This window comes from Solea solea, chromosome 7 (assembly GCF_958295425.1).
Source record: "Solea solea chromosome 7, fSolSol10.1, whole genome shotgun sequence".
Classification (NCBI taxonomy): domain Eukaryota; kingdom Metazoa; phylum Chordata; class Actinopteri; order Pleuronectiformes; family Soleidae; genus Solea; species Solea solea.
The window spans coordinates 14,697,865-14,711,311 of record NC_081140.1 but is presented as its reverse complement, the minus strand read 5'-3'; the positions used below and the strand labels follow the sequence as shown (position 1 = coordinate 14,711,311).

The window sequence follows — 13,447 nt, the reverse complement described above, 5'->3', positions numbered from 1 at the left end:
ATCTCCATGACCAGATGAGAGGTAGTTTGAGGTGTTATTAATATGTTTTCACTTTAAAAGCCTGGTGTTACTTATTAAAGGAATTTAAACATGGCATGAACTATTGGTAGTAGTTTTTTTTTTGTTTTTTTTTAAATGACAAAATCTGTAAATTATACGTAAAATTACTTCTTTCTTTTTTTTTAACTACAGCTGTAGTAACCACTTTCAAAATATGAATCACTTTGTTGTGTAGTTTTTCATAGCATGCCATGTTGACTTCCTAAGAAAACAGGAACAACGGTCCCTGCTCAATGTGCTATTTCTGCATCATATGTGGATTTTCCCGATTCACATTCTCTTGTTTACATTTTATACATGCTATTATTATCTTCTTGTTTTTATGTTTCCTAATGTTTTTTCCTTACATTAATAACTTTATATCACTTGTTCAGTTGAACTAATAAATCCTTCTCTTACATCATTATTGCAATTTCAGGACTGGCGTCAATATCAGTGTCTAAACTCCTTAAAGGTCCAGTGCGTCACAATTTGAAGGGTTTAATAACATAAAGTCAATAAATCACCCTTGCATATGTTTGTATAATAGATAATAGCTTTGACATAAAAACTATTTGGGTTCCATAGACTTATATTAAGTGTTTTTATATAAGATAATGGGCTTGTTATTCAGAGGCCACCATTTTAAACGGACGTGTCTCTTCAGCAGCAAATGGACATGCTTTTTGTTTCGTTTTTTATTGGGATCTTACTATGTAGACAAATGGATGGACCCTGATGCACATGGTAGATAGATGGGAGAGATGAGCAGAGGAGTCTTCAGTCTGTTGCACTCTGCAGTCTCGCCATGAGATATCACTGGGTTTTACTACTCCTGATGCTGCCTTGCAGTGTTGTGAATTACCATATACATATTTTACACTCTCCAGATCACAATCGGATCCATGCCACTGACGTGCTGCATGCTGTCTGGTTCCTCACCACTCAGCCTGTGCCAGGCCTGCCAACCCTGCTGACTGAGAACGGGATACACACTGGTGAGGAGTTTTACTACACACAGTAGTTTAATCATGACCAAACTTCAACATCAAACACCTGAGCCTTAAGTTTGCGCAGTTAAATCTCTACCTTTCCTTTGATTTGTTAGATTCCATCAAAAATGTTTTGACACAAAACCAAATCCATAAAACCCAACCGCATCTTTTCCTTGGCTCAGGATTAGTTTGTGTTCCTTCTCTCCTTGCAGACACAGAGAACGGCATTAGACCCGGTGCCACAGGCTTCTTGGTGTCCAAGTTGAACCCAGTGGAGGAAGAAGGCTATGGCTTCCTGTGTGGCCTCATCCCAGCCCTGGAGCTCATGGCTCTGTATGTAGCTGCTGCCATGCACGACTACGACCATCCTGGACGGACGAATGCCTTTTTAGTAGCTACCAGTGCACCACAGGTAAATAAACACAGCGCTGATTGACCCGATTGTTTGTTATCAAATTCGATTCAAAACTTTTGACACTACTGTAACTCCAGTCAACCAACCAAAGAGTAAATAGGCAAGCTTAGACTTTATTCCACTGTGCTAATAAATGACCGAACTAAGCTATCATCTGATTTCCCCAAAAAAGACCCTCCAACCTAATGCAAAGTCATCTAATGAACTGACCAGGTATTCACCTCGTCTTTGAAATCTGCTTGGTGTTCATTAACTGACCAAGGCAGCAAGCTTGATGTTGGTTATGAAATGATTTGTCGTGTTAATAAACCCCATTTGTTCTCTGATATAAGCTCAAACTACAGTAGCAGCACAACTGAATTTCAGATCTGTTCACTATCAATGAAACTATTCTACAATCCTTTGCGAAAACTGAAATGTATGGATTATATAGCATAGTATTATGATGTACAATTGTAATAATATAATAATAATAGTAATAAAGACGACAATATTTTATGCATTTGGAATGTAAATGCAATAAATAATAATAGCATCGTGCTCAGGCCCTGTTAAACTCCTGTGGCTTCTCCAGGAAAACAACATTCATGCAGGTTAACCTCAGTCACTCCTCTGCCACCGTAGGCTCTCCTATACAATGATCGCTCGGTCTTGGAAAACCATCATGCAGCTGCAGCTTGGAACCTCTTCATGTCTCGGCCCGAGTACAACTTCCTCACAAACCTTGAACACGTGGAGTTCAAGCGCTTCCGCTTTCTGGTCATCGAAGCCATCCTGGCCACCGACCTCAAAAAGCACTTTGACTTCCTCACAGAGTTTAATGCAAAGGTAAAGTATCACACACACTCGTCGTCCTAGTGTTCACGCCTCCACCACACAGCTATGGTCTTTTCTGCTAGCCCGCCCCGTCGGATGTTCTATGCAATGAGTGATACATACCGGACTGTGTGCGTCCTTCCAGGTGGGCGATGAAGGAGTGAATGGAATTGATTGGACCAACGAGAACGACCGCTTGCTGGTGTGTCAGATGTGCATCAAGCTGGCTGACGTCAACGGGCCGCTGAAGTGCAAGGAGCTGCACCTGCAGTGGACAGAAGGGATCGTCAATGAGTTCTACGAACAAGTACGTCCTTCTAAGTCTTTTGCATGTGGGCTTCATTCATGAGGGTTAAGTTTATCCGAACTGTGGGAGTGTTCTCACAATGAGAATTTAATCAATAAACTATTGATTAAAACCCACCGGGCTAAACCATATGCAGTCTAATACAAGTAGTCCTGTAGTAAGTGCTAATTCAGCTGTATTTCTACATGAATTTCTATAAAAAAGGTAGACAAAATAGTATTTGAGTGGAAAAAACCCACTCAAAAGAAAATGGCAAATGTGTAAATTTAAAGCCCACATAAACGTCAGATTTATATGTACAACTAAAACGATTGCCCAGTAAGCATGTGTGTAGTTTGCCTATAATTTGATCCACACATACAGTATATAATAAACATTAGTCATAATGAAGATAAAGACTAAAAACATGCGGATGCCACTGAGACACTTTTGAATCACTTAAGTAAGAAATACAGGCAGTGACAACTGAAATAACGAACAGCGCGATCCGTGTAGAAACTGACCAGGTAAAAGCTACGGTTAAAAACATGGAAGAGGGACTGTCAACATGGTGGAAGGAGGTGGTGCGTGTGTGCAAACCACTGTAACAGACCTCCTTCCTCATGGAGGAATGGAGAGGAAAGTGTAAAGATGGATCACACGGCCTCGCTACATACTTGACTCTCATTTCTACCGTTTTAACACAGAAGCAAATGCAAATAGTGGACATAAAAACATCACCAATTACTGTCTCTGATCATGCATGTGTTCCTTTTTCATGGGCCATAGCGGCTATAGACCCAGAACTCCTTTTTATTTTGTGGGACAGTGCCAGGGCATACTTGCGTAGCCCTATTATTTCATATGCAAGTGCAAAGAAAAAGAAAAGGGGAGCAAAACAAACTGAAACAGAAGACAAAACGAGGCTTCTTCAACAACAACAACATGAAAGAGCACCGACCTCCAAGCTGCTTGCCACTCTCAAATAAGCACACCCTCACCACAGAAAGGATTAAGGGCAATTTATGGCCAGACATACAGTATAGATCAGAAATATGAAAACAGCAAAATAGCAAGTAGAGCGTCATCTAATACTGTACAGAAGTTAAAGATGGATGGTACACGCCTTACAAAACCAGGTGAGATGCTCATGATATACAAGCAACACAGATACTTGCACAGACTTTGGAAAGTGTTTGCACTTAAAGAGATATTCCATCAAAACCATACATTTGATTCTAAATTAGAAATGTCCTTTTAAAGTTTTCTTTGGCTCACCTTCCTGAACAGGAAGGACTGTAGCTTCTAGACCAATGACCCTCCAGCAGGTCAGACACAGAATCAGAATCAGACAAACCACTTACCGACGAGCTCATGAATTTGTCAGGAACTACTGTTGACAGATGCCTGGCAACAAATCCTCCTCTTAACCAACAATGGCTCTAATTGGTCAGTTCCACTTGATAAATATAGAATCTGATCAGCCAGATAGATATGACCACGACATGCACGTTGACTAGCACACATTTGAGACTTTTAAACCATAGTGCAGGTGCATCCGTAACCATTCAAAATCAGACCAGTGTTTCTTCAAAAAAAAAAACAACAAAAAACATGTGAAATGTAGGCCACTGATGGCCTCTCTCTATGATCTGTGTCAAATCACAGAAACATAGAATTATAGGCTGACATGTGTATGTCCTAGAAGCAGTGTTGGGGGTGGGTGGGTGGGTGGGTTTTTGACGAGGGAGAGTGGGTGTATAATATGTTTTCTGTAGCCAAACAGATCATATGTTGTCCTTGATGACACGCTGACACAATGATGTACAGTCACGGAGAGGAAAAATCACAAGGATAGAACTTTGGAATGTCAACGCACGCACACACACAGTGTGGTGACGGCGTCTAGCTATATGGTTGCCATAGCAATTGAAGCCGTTGCACCTCTGTTCTGCCACTGACATCATAGTACAATGAAAAAACATGACCTAACTAAAACGACACAAAAATAATATCACTGTTTTCAAGTGGGTGCGTTTTTAAGCACACTATGACACTAAGAAGATGATACCAGAAAGAATATAAATGACTGTTTAAAACATGGGATCATCATAGCAAGATACTTGGAAGGAACAGCACGGTTTATGATTACAAACCCCGTGTACAGAGTGCAATCCCTGCAGTTGTGACACACAGCCAATGTCCATTTTGTTGACAAAAGATAATAATACGTCAGAACTTTTGCCAGAATTTGTTAATAGTGGCCTTGTGGTTACAAAGTCTCAGACTCAAAGCACAGCACCGTAGCAGATCCTTGCAGGAACGTCTTATTTGTGTGGTTGATATCTGCAGATCGGCCATTGATGTTTTTCTCTATTTGTAGTCTTCTTGACCTACTTTCAGGAGGCTGTATTCAGAGTCGGTGTGTCTGGGACTTTTTGTGCTTGCCATTGAAGGGAGGGAGGGAGGGAGGGAGAGGGGTGGCACACTGTATATCTCAGTCTGAACATCCTCAGTGATACAGACAGTCTCTGCGTGAGAAAACTGTTACTCACGTCATGTTGTCAAGAGTTCCAAATCCTATGCACAAGTGCAAAGGCTGTGTAACCGTGACAAACAATTCAGTAAATAATGAAGCTGCCCGTGTGTTGTTTTGTTCTTTTTGTAACTTTGCATTTTTAACAAGCAACAAAAGACAAAGAAAAAGACTGATCAGCGTTTGACCTATTTTGCACTTATCATGTGTGCAGTGAGTAAATCTATTATCGGTCACTGATGACGTTGACAGCTATTATCACCAGGAAAAACATTTGTCAATTACAGATTTCACTTCAAACCAATAGTACGTCTTATTTCCTTGACAAATATACGGGGCAGTATATGGGGAAAATATCTCTCTCTTAACACTGTAATATAAATGTCCTATTTTCCAGGTCCTTTATATTTTAGTCATTTTGTTGTGCTCCTTCCAGGGTGATGAAGAAGCAAGCCTGGGTCTTCCCATCAGCCCATTTATGGACCGGTCCGCTCCTCAGCTCGCCAAACTCCAGGAGTCATTCATCACTCACATAGTAGGACCCCTGTGCTCCTCCTACGACTCTGCTGCCCTCATGCCGGGGCGCTGGGTTGAGCCGCCAGAGACACAGATGAAGCCAGAAGAGTCAAAGGAAGAACAAGATATAGAAGAGGAAGAGGAAGAGGAAGGGGAAGATACAGCAGATGAAGATGTATCAACAAGTTCTGACACCTCCCGTATGTTACCCTTTTAATTATTTAAGTTGCACAAAATATAATATCACAAGATCATATTGACTTGCATGTGTCAGTCAGTGCAAGCCCATGTGAAGCCATGGCAAAGTAGTGTACCATATAATGTCCTGTTTCACCTCTGCCTTATTCACCATGTGCACCAACATGGGGCTTGAAACTGCAACACTAAATCTGCACTTTATAGACCCACTTGTAGGGGGCGGGTCCTCATTCCCAGAATGTAAACGGTGTGCGCCATCTTTGCAAACAGTTACGCCAACAGGACCAATGCAGCAAATTGTGTATTGCTAGTTTTCTGCTGTTGTTTACAATAGTTTTTACTCTTACAGGCATACGTCTCCGCTCACTTTTATTAGACATAATTTCAATTTTACATTAATGGATCTACTGCTGTGAAATATTTGGAAGGGATGTCAACATACAGAATTGGCTTTTGAAGAAACTGTTTGACCTTTTGGGAAATGTTTTCTATTCCTTTTCTACCTGAGAATTACACGATTGCTTATATCCTTATATACAGTATGCAGCCGTGGCCAGAGATGGTTTATTTTGATTCACATTAAGACTGGAAGACTTGAAGGGGAAGTAAAAATGAACCGATATATAAAAAAACACCCACTGTTAACACTTTAGCGCAAAAAAAGATGGAAATAGTCCTCCTATTCTTTCAAAGTGATTGACTTTATTAGGAGCTTTGTCTAACTGTTGGTTTTGTGTCTAACAGAGCAACAAGAAAACGAAAAGGTGAGACGGAGGAAAGTGTTTTGCCAGATCATGCAGCATCTTTTGGAAAACCACGAGATGTGGAAAAAAGTGATTTCCGAGGAGGAGGAGGAGGAGGAGGAGGTCCAGAAAGATGACCCAAAGTGCATCAGCAGCCCCACTGTTCCCATCACAGCCATTCACGAGGAGGAGGAGGAGCAAGCAAGCAAAGAGGAAGAGCTGACCGACGGCCTCGATGAAAGGAAAGAGGTGCCAGCTCTTGAGGAAGAGGAAATCCTACCACAATTAGAGACTCCAGGAGAAAAAGAGCCAGAGTGATATTATGGACTTTTGCCTCCTCTTAAACCAGGAATCTGAACATTGTCTAAAAATGTGTGTTTCTTACGTAACTATGACGATATGGTAGCCAGCACATCACTTTGACACAACACTGTAGAAGATGTTATGGGTAACATGTGCCTAAAAAAAAAAAAAAAAAAAAAAACAGGGTTTGAGAACAGGGATGGTGTATGCCTGTCTGGTGCATCTGACAAGAGCAAAGATGTGATTTGAGCAAAAGAGGAATTGCCTAAGAGTCTGAAAAGAAAGAGGGTGATTGAGACTGATTTTGTTTTCGTTGTGTAGTGTTTGTTTTAGTCGGGGTCTGGTGCGTTGCCCTCACCCAGGCCCGCTCATCCTGCACTATGAGCCAACCATGCTGATACACTCGTTCACGCCCACCGTTAGTAATACACTGTCACGAGCCCCCTACCCTGCTCATTGGAGCCCATGCCTTTAGCCATCAGGATGAGGATGTGCAACAAGCTCCTTCTCCTCAAGGACAATGGGATGAAAGCCACAGGGAAAAGCTTCAGAAGGTAGACAGGGAAAAAAAAAAAAAGAGCCAGTTGAAATACATTGTGTATGCAGACACACACACACACACACACACACACACACAATGCTGCACTAGACAATATTCCATGCACAGAATTGATGGGAAGCAAAACAAAGAACCCCTTTATTCTTGCTCAAGGAAAAAACATTCAAAACAATCAAAACAGTCAGACAATGCTTGTTCTAAGTTGCATGATTTCTCCCTGGCTTTTGTTACTTAGTCAGACCAGTACACCTACATGCTGTTTCCAAGGTACACAACTCAGGAGGCAAGTCGCCCACAGCAAGGGGAAATAGGACCCACAGTGTCCTTGTCCTTCTTCTAGTTCTTTGTATGCAGTTGGAGACGCCGTTGATTTACTTGACATCCCGAGACACGTTGTTCCCTTTGCGAGTGACAAAAGTAACTGCAAGATACACAGAGTTATTGACCCAGAGTATGAGTCCATATTTGACGTCACTTCCTGGGACGTTTTACCTGATCTTTACTGTAATGGATTCCTTATAATTTCTAACCTGGTATGTAGGCCAAATGCTTCGGAGAGTGAGTAATCCAGTAAGCCGTAGTGGCCCAGGCTGGAGCTGACTCACGGCTCCAAATCACCCCGAGGGGATTTACTTCAAGACAAAAAACCTCACAGGTCGTGCGTCACACCGCACCCCTCTCCTGTACGCGCTGTGGCTGCGTCTGGTGGCAAAAATCTGTCCGCAGATACAATCAATCGAAACTGCCCCTGTGCACACACAGGTGAAAACTGCGCCGACATCCACGACGTCACGAAAACAATAGACTCTGCCTCGTCTAAAAACAGCCTTAAATGCTCCTGAAAATCGGTGATGTGTTGTATGCCGTGTGTAATCACTCCTCAACAAGAGCAAGTTATAAAAAGGCAGAAATTGAGACGTCCACACTGTACACAGTTTCTTTAGGCCAGCAGACTTGTGGCACCTCTGGATGTGTGGTGACGGGAGGAAAAGAGTGAGACTGTGTTTGTGTGTGTGTGTGTTGATGCGACACTTTAAAGTTAATGCGATGCTTTCTGTTTTCCGGTCGGTAAGTTGTACCGCATGGATATGCCGCACAGTAGCTTATATTTGATTTGACATCGGGAAAGGCAACAGGTGGACTCATAGGTTCTCTTGGTCTTTTTCCACAGCACGTTGAGCAGAATATGGAGGAGGTGAATAAGGCGGAGCAGAGTGTGGTCGTACTGTATCTGCGGCTGCAGTTGTTTGACGCGTTTACTTAAGTAGCTGTAATCGTAGATTTTTTGCTTTTGCACTGTAGCTGGTCTGGATTTTCGCAAAAACTTTTCAGGAATTTCTCCTGAGATGACAAATGATGCGTCTGAGGTGCACGGAGAGGTTTCCAATCATTCGTTAACATCCTCAGACAAAATAGCAGAGACAGAGAGTGTGAAGCCAGATGAGTCAAAAGTGTCAGGCAAGGTCCTGGATGAAGGGATGAACACTTGAGAAAGTGAAGTGAAAACAGCAGCAGCAGCAGCAGCATCAACAGGAAGGGAAACGGTAAACAAAAAGAAAGATGACTGAAACGTCATCTCACAGAATAGTAAAAGAAACCAACCACGAAATCTAAACAAGCTTGTTTGCTGATAGTGTTTTTACTGGCTGAAGTTTTACTGTGACCCAATTTCTTAACTTTGCTTTCTTAATAAGGTCTAAATTCTCAGCTATATTCATTGCACAATTATCAAAATGCCCATTGTACAAAGAAGGGCTAAACTGTGCAACATAATGCCCTTGACTGCTTATTCTCTGTACAACAGGGTGCTGCAGGGTGTTGAGGAAAAGGAAAGCCTGTGTAAAGCCCAAGCTCATTGTTCATGTTTCAGCTAAATTTGAGACCTCTTAAGAGGTGTCGAAAGTCGTCTATTTATTTAGTTTTACTTTGCGGGGAGCTATTGCAGACAAAGGAACTTTATTGTTATCCATCTTAACACGCTATTAAAAAGCTAAATTACCTCCAGTGTTGATGCCATTTAGACAGGAAAACCTTGGGCAACATAGTCCATAATAAAAAAAAAAAACGCCTCGTTGCCAGGCAACAGGAAAGAGGAAAAACACAAAGTGATGTCTGACCCCCGGATAAAATACATGTCTTACCTGCCAATACAAAAGGCAACAGTGTGTTTGTTGCATTAGCAGTGAGTTTACAAGTTTCTCCCTGGACCAAATGTCTTCCAGTCGCCTCCCCCCTTTTTGCATTATCATGACATACATGTAGCAGCGAAAAATGATCTGTAAACTTGGGAGTTTCAGTCATTGTCAGTGGATTTCATTGAGCTCTGTACAGAAACACATCTTCCGAACTTCAGTTACTCGAAAAAATAACTTATAGCTTAACCAATAGCTTCACGCACTGTAAATACGGCATAAAGACGCCTCAACTGCAAACTAATGTGCAGACTATTGAGCTGGATGAAGTGGACTGTCCCTGTATGTTTAAAGATTCCATTCTGCTCTATTTTACCTGCGTTAATACGAGCTTGGCGAAATCAAAGCTCGGGCTGAAGGGTTGTCGAGTTTGGCCAAAGGTCTCCGTTCGCAGCTCTGCCTCGTGACGACGCGTTTGCACTCCACAGTGCAGCAAATTAAGAGACTAATCAAAGCTGTGATAGAACTTCTGGGTTGCTACTTTTCTTTTTCTTTTCTTTTTTTTTTACAAACAATCTAAAATATTAGAGCTTGCATGTGTAGTTATTTAGGGACCGTTGAGTTGGTTGTATGAAACGTGATCTTTTAGTCCAGGTTTCAGGTCTTTTTACGATGAAATAATACCAATCATAACATTGCAGTGTAGAGTATGAAAAGCTTCTACCATGTGCTTGTTTTAAATTCAAAAGATTTCAAGTATTCCATCAATAATTTAGCAGACAAGACCATACAATTAGATTTTAAAAGGACCAGGGGAAATATTTCCATTTGGCAGAAATAGAGTATAATAATAAATACTGATGTTTTTGAGTATAATCTCCTCAATCTCCTGAATATATGATTTATTATTATTATTATTACCCCAGAATGTTTATATTAATTTATATTTACATAATGACAACTGAAGGTGACCATATAGTTGGCTCTCCTATGTGCTTGGAAGGAAAACGTGAGGTAAAGAGAGAGTTATTCAGCTGCAACAGCTTCACTCATTAGATATTGTTAATTCCACACACATGCATCTTATAATGTAAATGAGATCACGATTGTTAAACACCATGGCATGAGGGTCATGCTTTCATGTTTGCTTTTCTATCTTAGTCATCATCGGTACTTTGGCCATTGGATTGCAGAGCATGCTTTTTCATTCCTTTCACACACACACAAAAAAAACAACGACAAAAGTTCAGGATCTAGAGTCAATATCAGTGTTTTCTTGTACCGAGCGGGGTTGCTGCTCGGCTTGATTGACTTTTTTGTGATTTGCACAAAAGAGGTTCTGGACATGAATACACTTTTATCCAACAGACCAGAGCTCATGGATTTTCCCACATCTGCACGTTCTGTTGTTCCACTGTCGCGTCAGTAGTCCGCAGTAGCACTACAACGAAACTGACCAAACTCTCTGCTCTCAGACTAAAAAGTCCCTGTAGATTCATTTTTGATGGTTTAAACCAAAAATATTTGCTTTTCTTTTTGTATTGTTTATTGTTTCGTCCATTCTTCAAAAGGGAGCTATGCGTCAGTGCCATAACATTTACACACACACGTGTATGTATGTATACATTGTTTGAATGCGATATTCATCCGCTTTTCTTGTTTTTCATGAAGAAAAACCAAAAGAGAAAAAAGAAAAAAAAAGAAAAAAACATTTCTTTCCAAGGCTTGTATGTTTTTATCTACTATAGCAGGCACGTTACAGACTCATTTCTTTTAATCTCTTCAGTATCTTGCACTTAACACATGTAGCAATACCTACAGGATGGGGAAATTGTGTTTCACCAGTATTTTGTTTAAGTGGAATATGACATTCTATTTCCGCATATTGTTTGACTTTGTATAAAAAAAAAATATATACTGTACAGATTCAAAAGTATATTATAACAAAAAACTTTTAGAAAATATTTATTTTTACTGTTTTGTAATTTAGACACAATACTGTAGCTCCTCTATTGCCAGACTTACTGGAAGTGCCTCTTGACAATGTATTACAACCTAACTATACAATATATTGGGACTATTAGAACCTGTCACTAGAAGAGCAGTGTTTATGTTGTAATGTGAATATTGTTGAATAATAATAAGATTTATAAATGCTGCACATGTGTTTGTCTTATTTCGGCATTTCACGAACAAGAAAGGGATTATTTGACTAGTAATTTGCAACCAATTTTAAAATCACTGGAAAACTGAAAACTCTTTGTAATTCCATATCACTGTTTAAAGTGGAATGTAAATCTTTTTTCGGCACAAGCTTGGGCTTGTGTTTTCATCACCATCCATTTTGTATTTATTTCTCCTTAGCACACACGTTCTCCTATGTTCTGTCCCGCACTAACCCTAACCCCTAATAAAATGCAGAAGAATCGTTGTCATTTAAAAAATGAGATCACGTGTAGTTGTGAATGGAGATCTTGATTTTTTTTTAACAATTTATCGTGCAGCCCTAGCCCAAATAATAATTAAAAAAAAATAATTGTGCTGTTTATATTTTAAAATACAGCTTTAATTGTGGTTAAAATTAATTAAAACGAGCTCACAGCAAGACAACGCTGTTTTGCACAGTGTCACCAAAGCAGTGAGTGTCAATAAAAAGCAGCATCCACTACCTTTTTAAACACATCCTCAGTGGGTGCAAATTATGGGTAACTCATTATGTCACCCAGCATTTCAGATACTAATAATATCAGCGTAAAGCAAGAAGAATACAGAAAGAACATATGACTGGTCAGTTCTTTCCTCCCTGCAACCCCATAACTTGATAAGGACACAAGTCATAAGCGTCATTCAGAAATTATCTTCACTGATACAAAGTACTGCATGTATTTTTATTGTACTTAAAAAATATCAGATGTGCAGTTTGCCTTTCAATCTGTGACTACATCATCATTACACACAAGACAACCGCACTTCTTTCTAGCTTCGCTTTGAAAGAACAGACAAACAATCATTTCGATTTAAACTGTATATAGTGATGTGTTGTCATGCCTGAGGGCGTGCATGTGAGTAAATAACATGACATAATAATTGGTCATGGTCATGTTTTCTACACTGAAAATGTTCTTTTTCATCACATTTCATGTAGATACAATGCGGATGTTAGAATATCATAAATGTATAATATCACTAAAGGTTTTGTGAGTGTGGCCAATGTTTTAAAACTTGGATTGATAAAGTCAATCCATGCTCTGACATAATTATTTGAAGTGTTTTTAATTCATCTGTAGAGGATTTTGAAAAAAGGAACTATGTTATAGCGACTATAGATCCACAGTAATCCCCTTGCTAATCTTGTTCTCACCGCTTTTCCTTTGAAAATCCTTTGCAATCAATTGTGCGTCTGCCTATGGATTTCACCAGTGGTTGTGCTACATATCAAGAGATGATGTCCCTTTCTCCTGTGTACTGTGTAAATGCCAAGTATGTGTTGACAGCTGGGGGACAAGGCAAGTGGAAAGAAGAACAAATCAACATTTTTAATCTTTACAACAGTGCCTTTTTATGACACGGTGTAAACGAGTGGTTCCCGAACCTTTTATAGGAAGGAAATATTGAGCTCTCAAAGTAACACTATTATCGTTATCGACGTTAAAATACAGTGATGTAAATAGGCCGAGCAAAGTCAGCTACAGACTTTCACAGGAGGCAGATTTGTTCCCCAATAAGATCATTTTATCTCTCGTCATCCTCCTCTTCCTCACATACTTCACACACTGGTATAGGGAATTTAGATTAAGGTGGAGCGAGAGATACGGTGACTCTAATTATTATTTAATATGTTTGTTTCATTTTTCTAAACACACTGATCACATACCCTGGTATACACAGCAGAACAGTATTTTGGATTCT

General features: G+C 40.1%; 1 protein-coding gene across 2 annotated transcripts in view; it reads left to right on the top strand.

Moving 5' to 3' along the window:
- LOC131462898 (cGMP-inhibited 3',5'-cyclic phosphodiesterase 3A-like) overlaps positions 1–11,696 on the top strand; it is a 49,177-nt gene extending 37,481 nt beyond the window's left edge. For both annotated transcript variants that reach the window (XM_058634461.1, XM_058634462.1), the window contains 6 exons: positions 930–1,037; positions 1,247–1,446; positions 2,074–2,277; positions 2,411–2,572; positions 5,524–5,803; positions 6,546–11,696. In XM_058634461.1, coding sequence (XP_058490444.1) covers positions 930–1,037; positions 1,247–1,446; positions 2,074–2,277; positions 2,411–2,572; positions 5,524–5,803; positions 6,546–6,862 — 1,271 coding nt within the window. In that variant the 3' untranslated portion in view covers positions 6,863–11,696. The remainder of the gene's footprint in view (positions 1–929; positions 1,038–1,246; positions 1,447–2,073; positions 2,278–2,410; positions 2,573–5,523; positions 5,804–6,545) is intronic.
- The last annotated feature ends 1,751 nt before the right edge of the window (positions 11,697–13,447 follow it).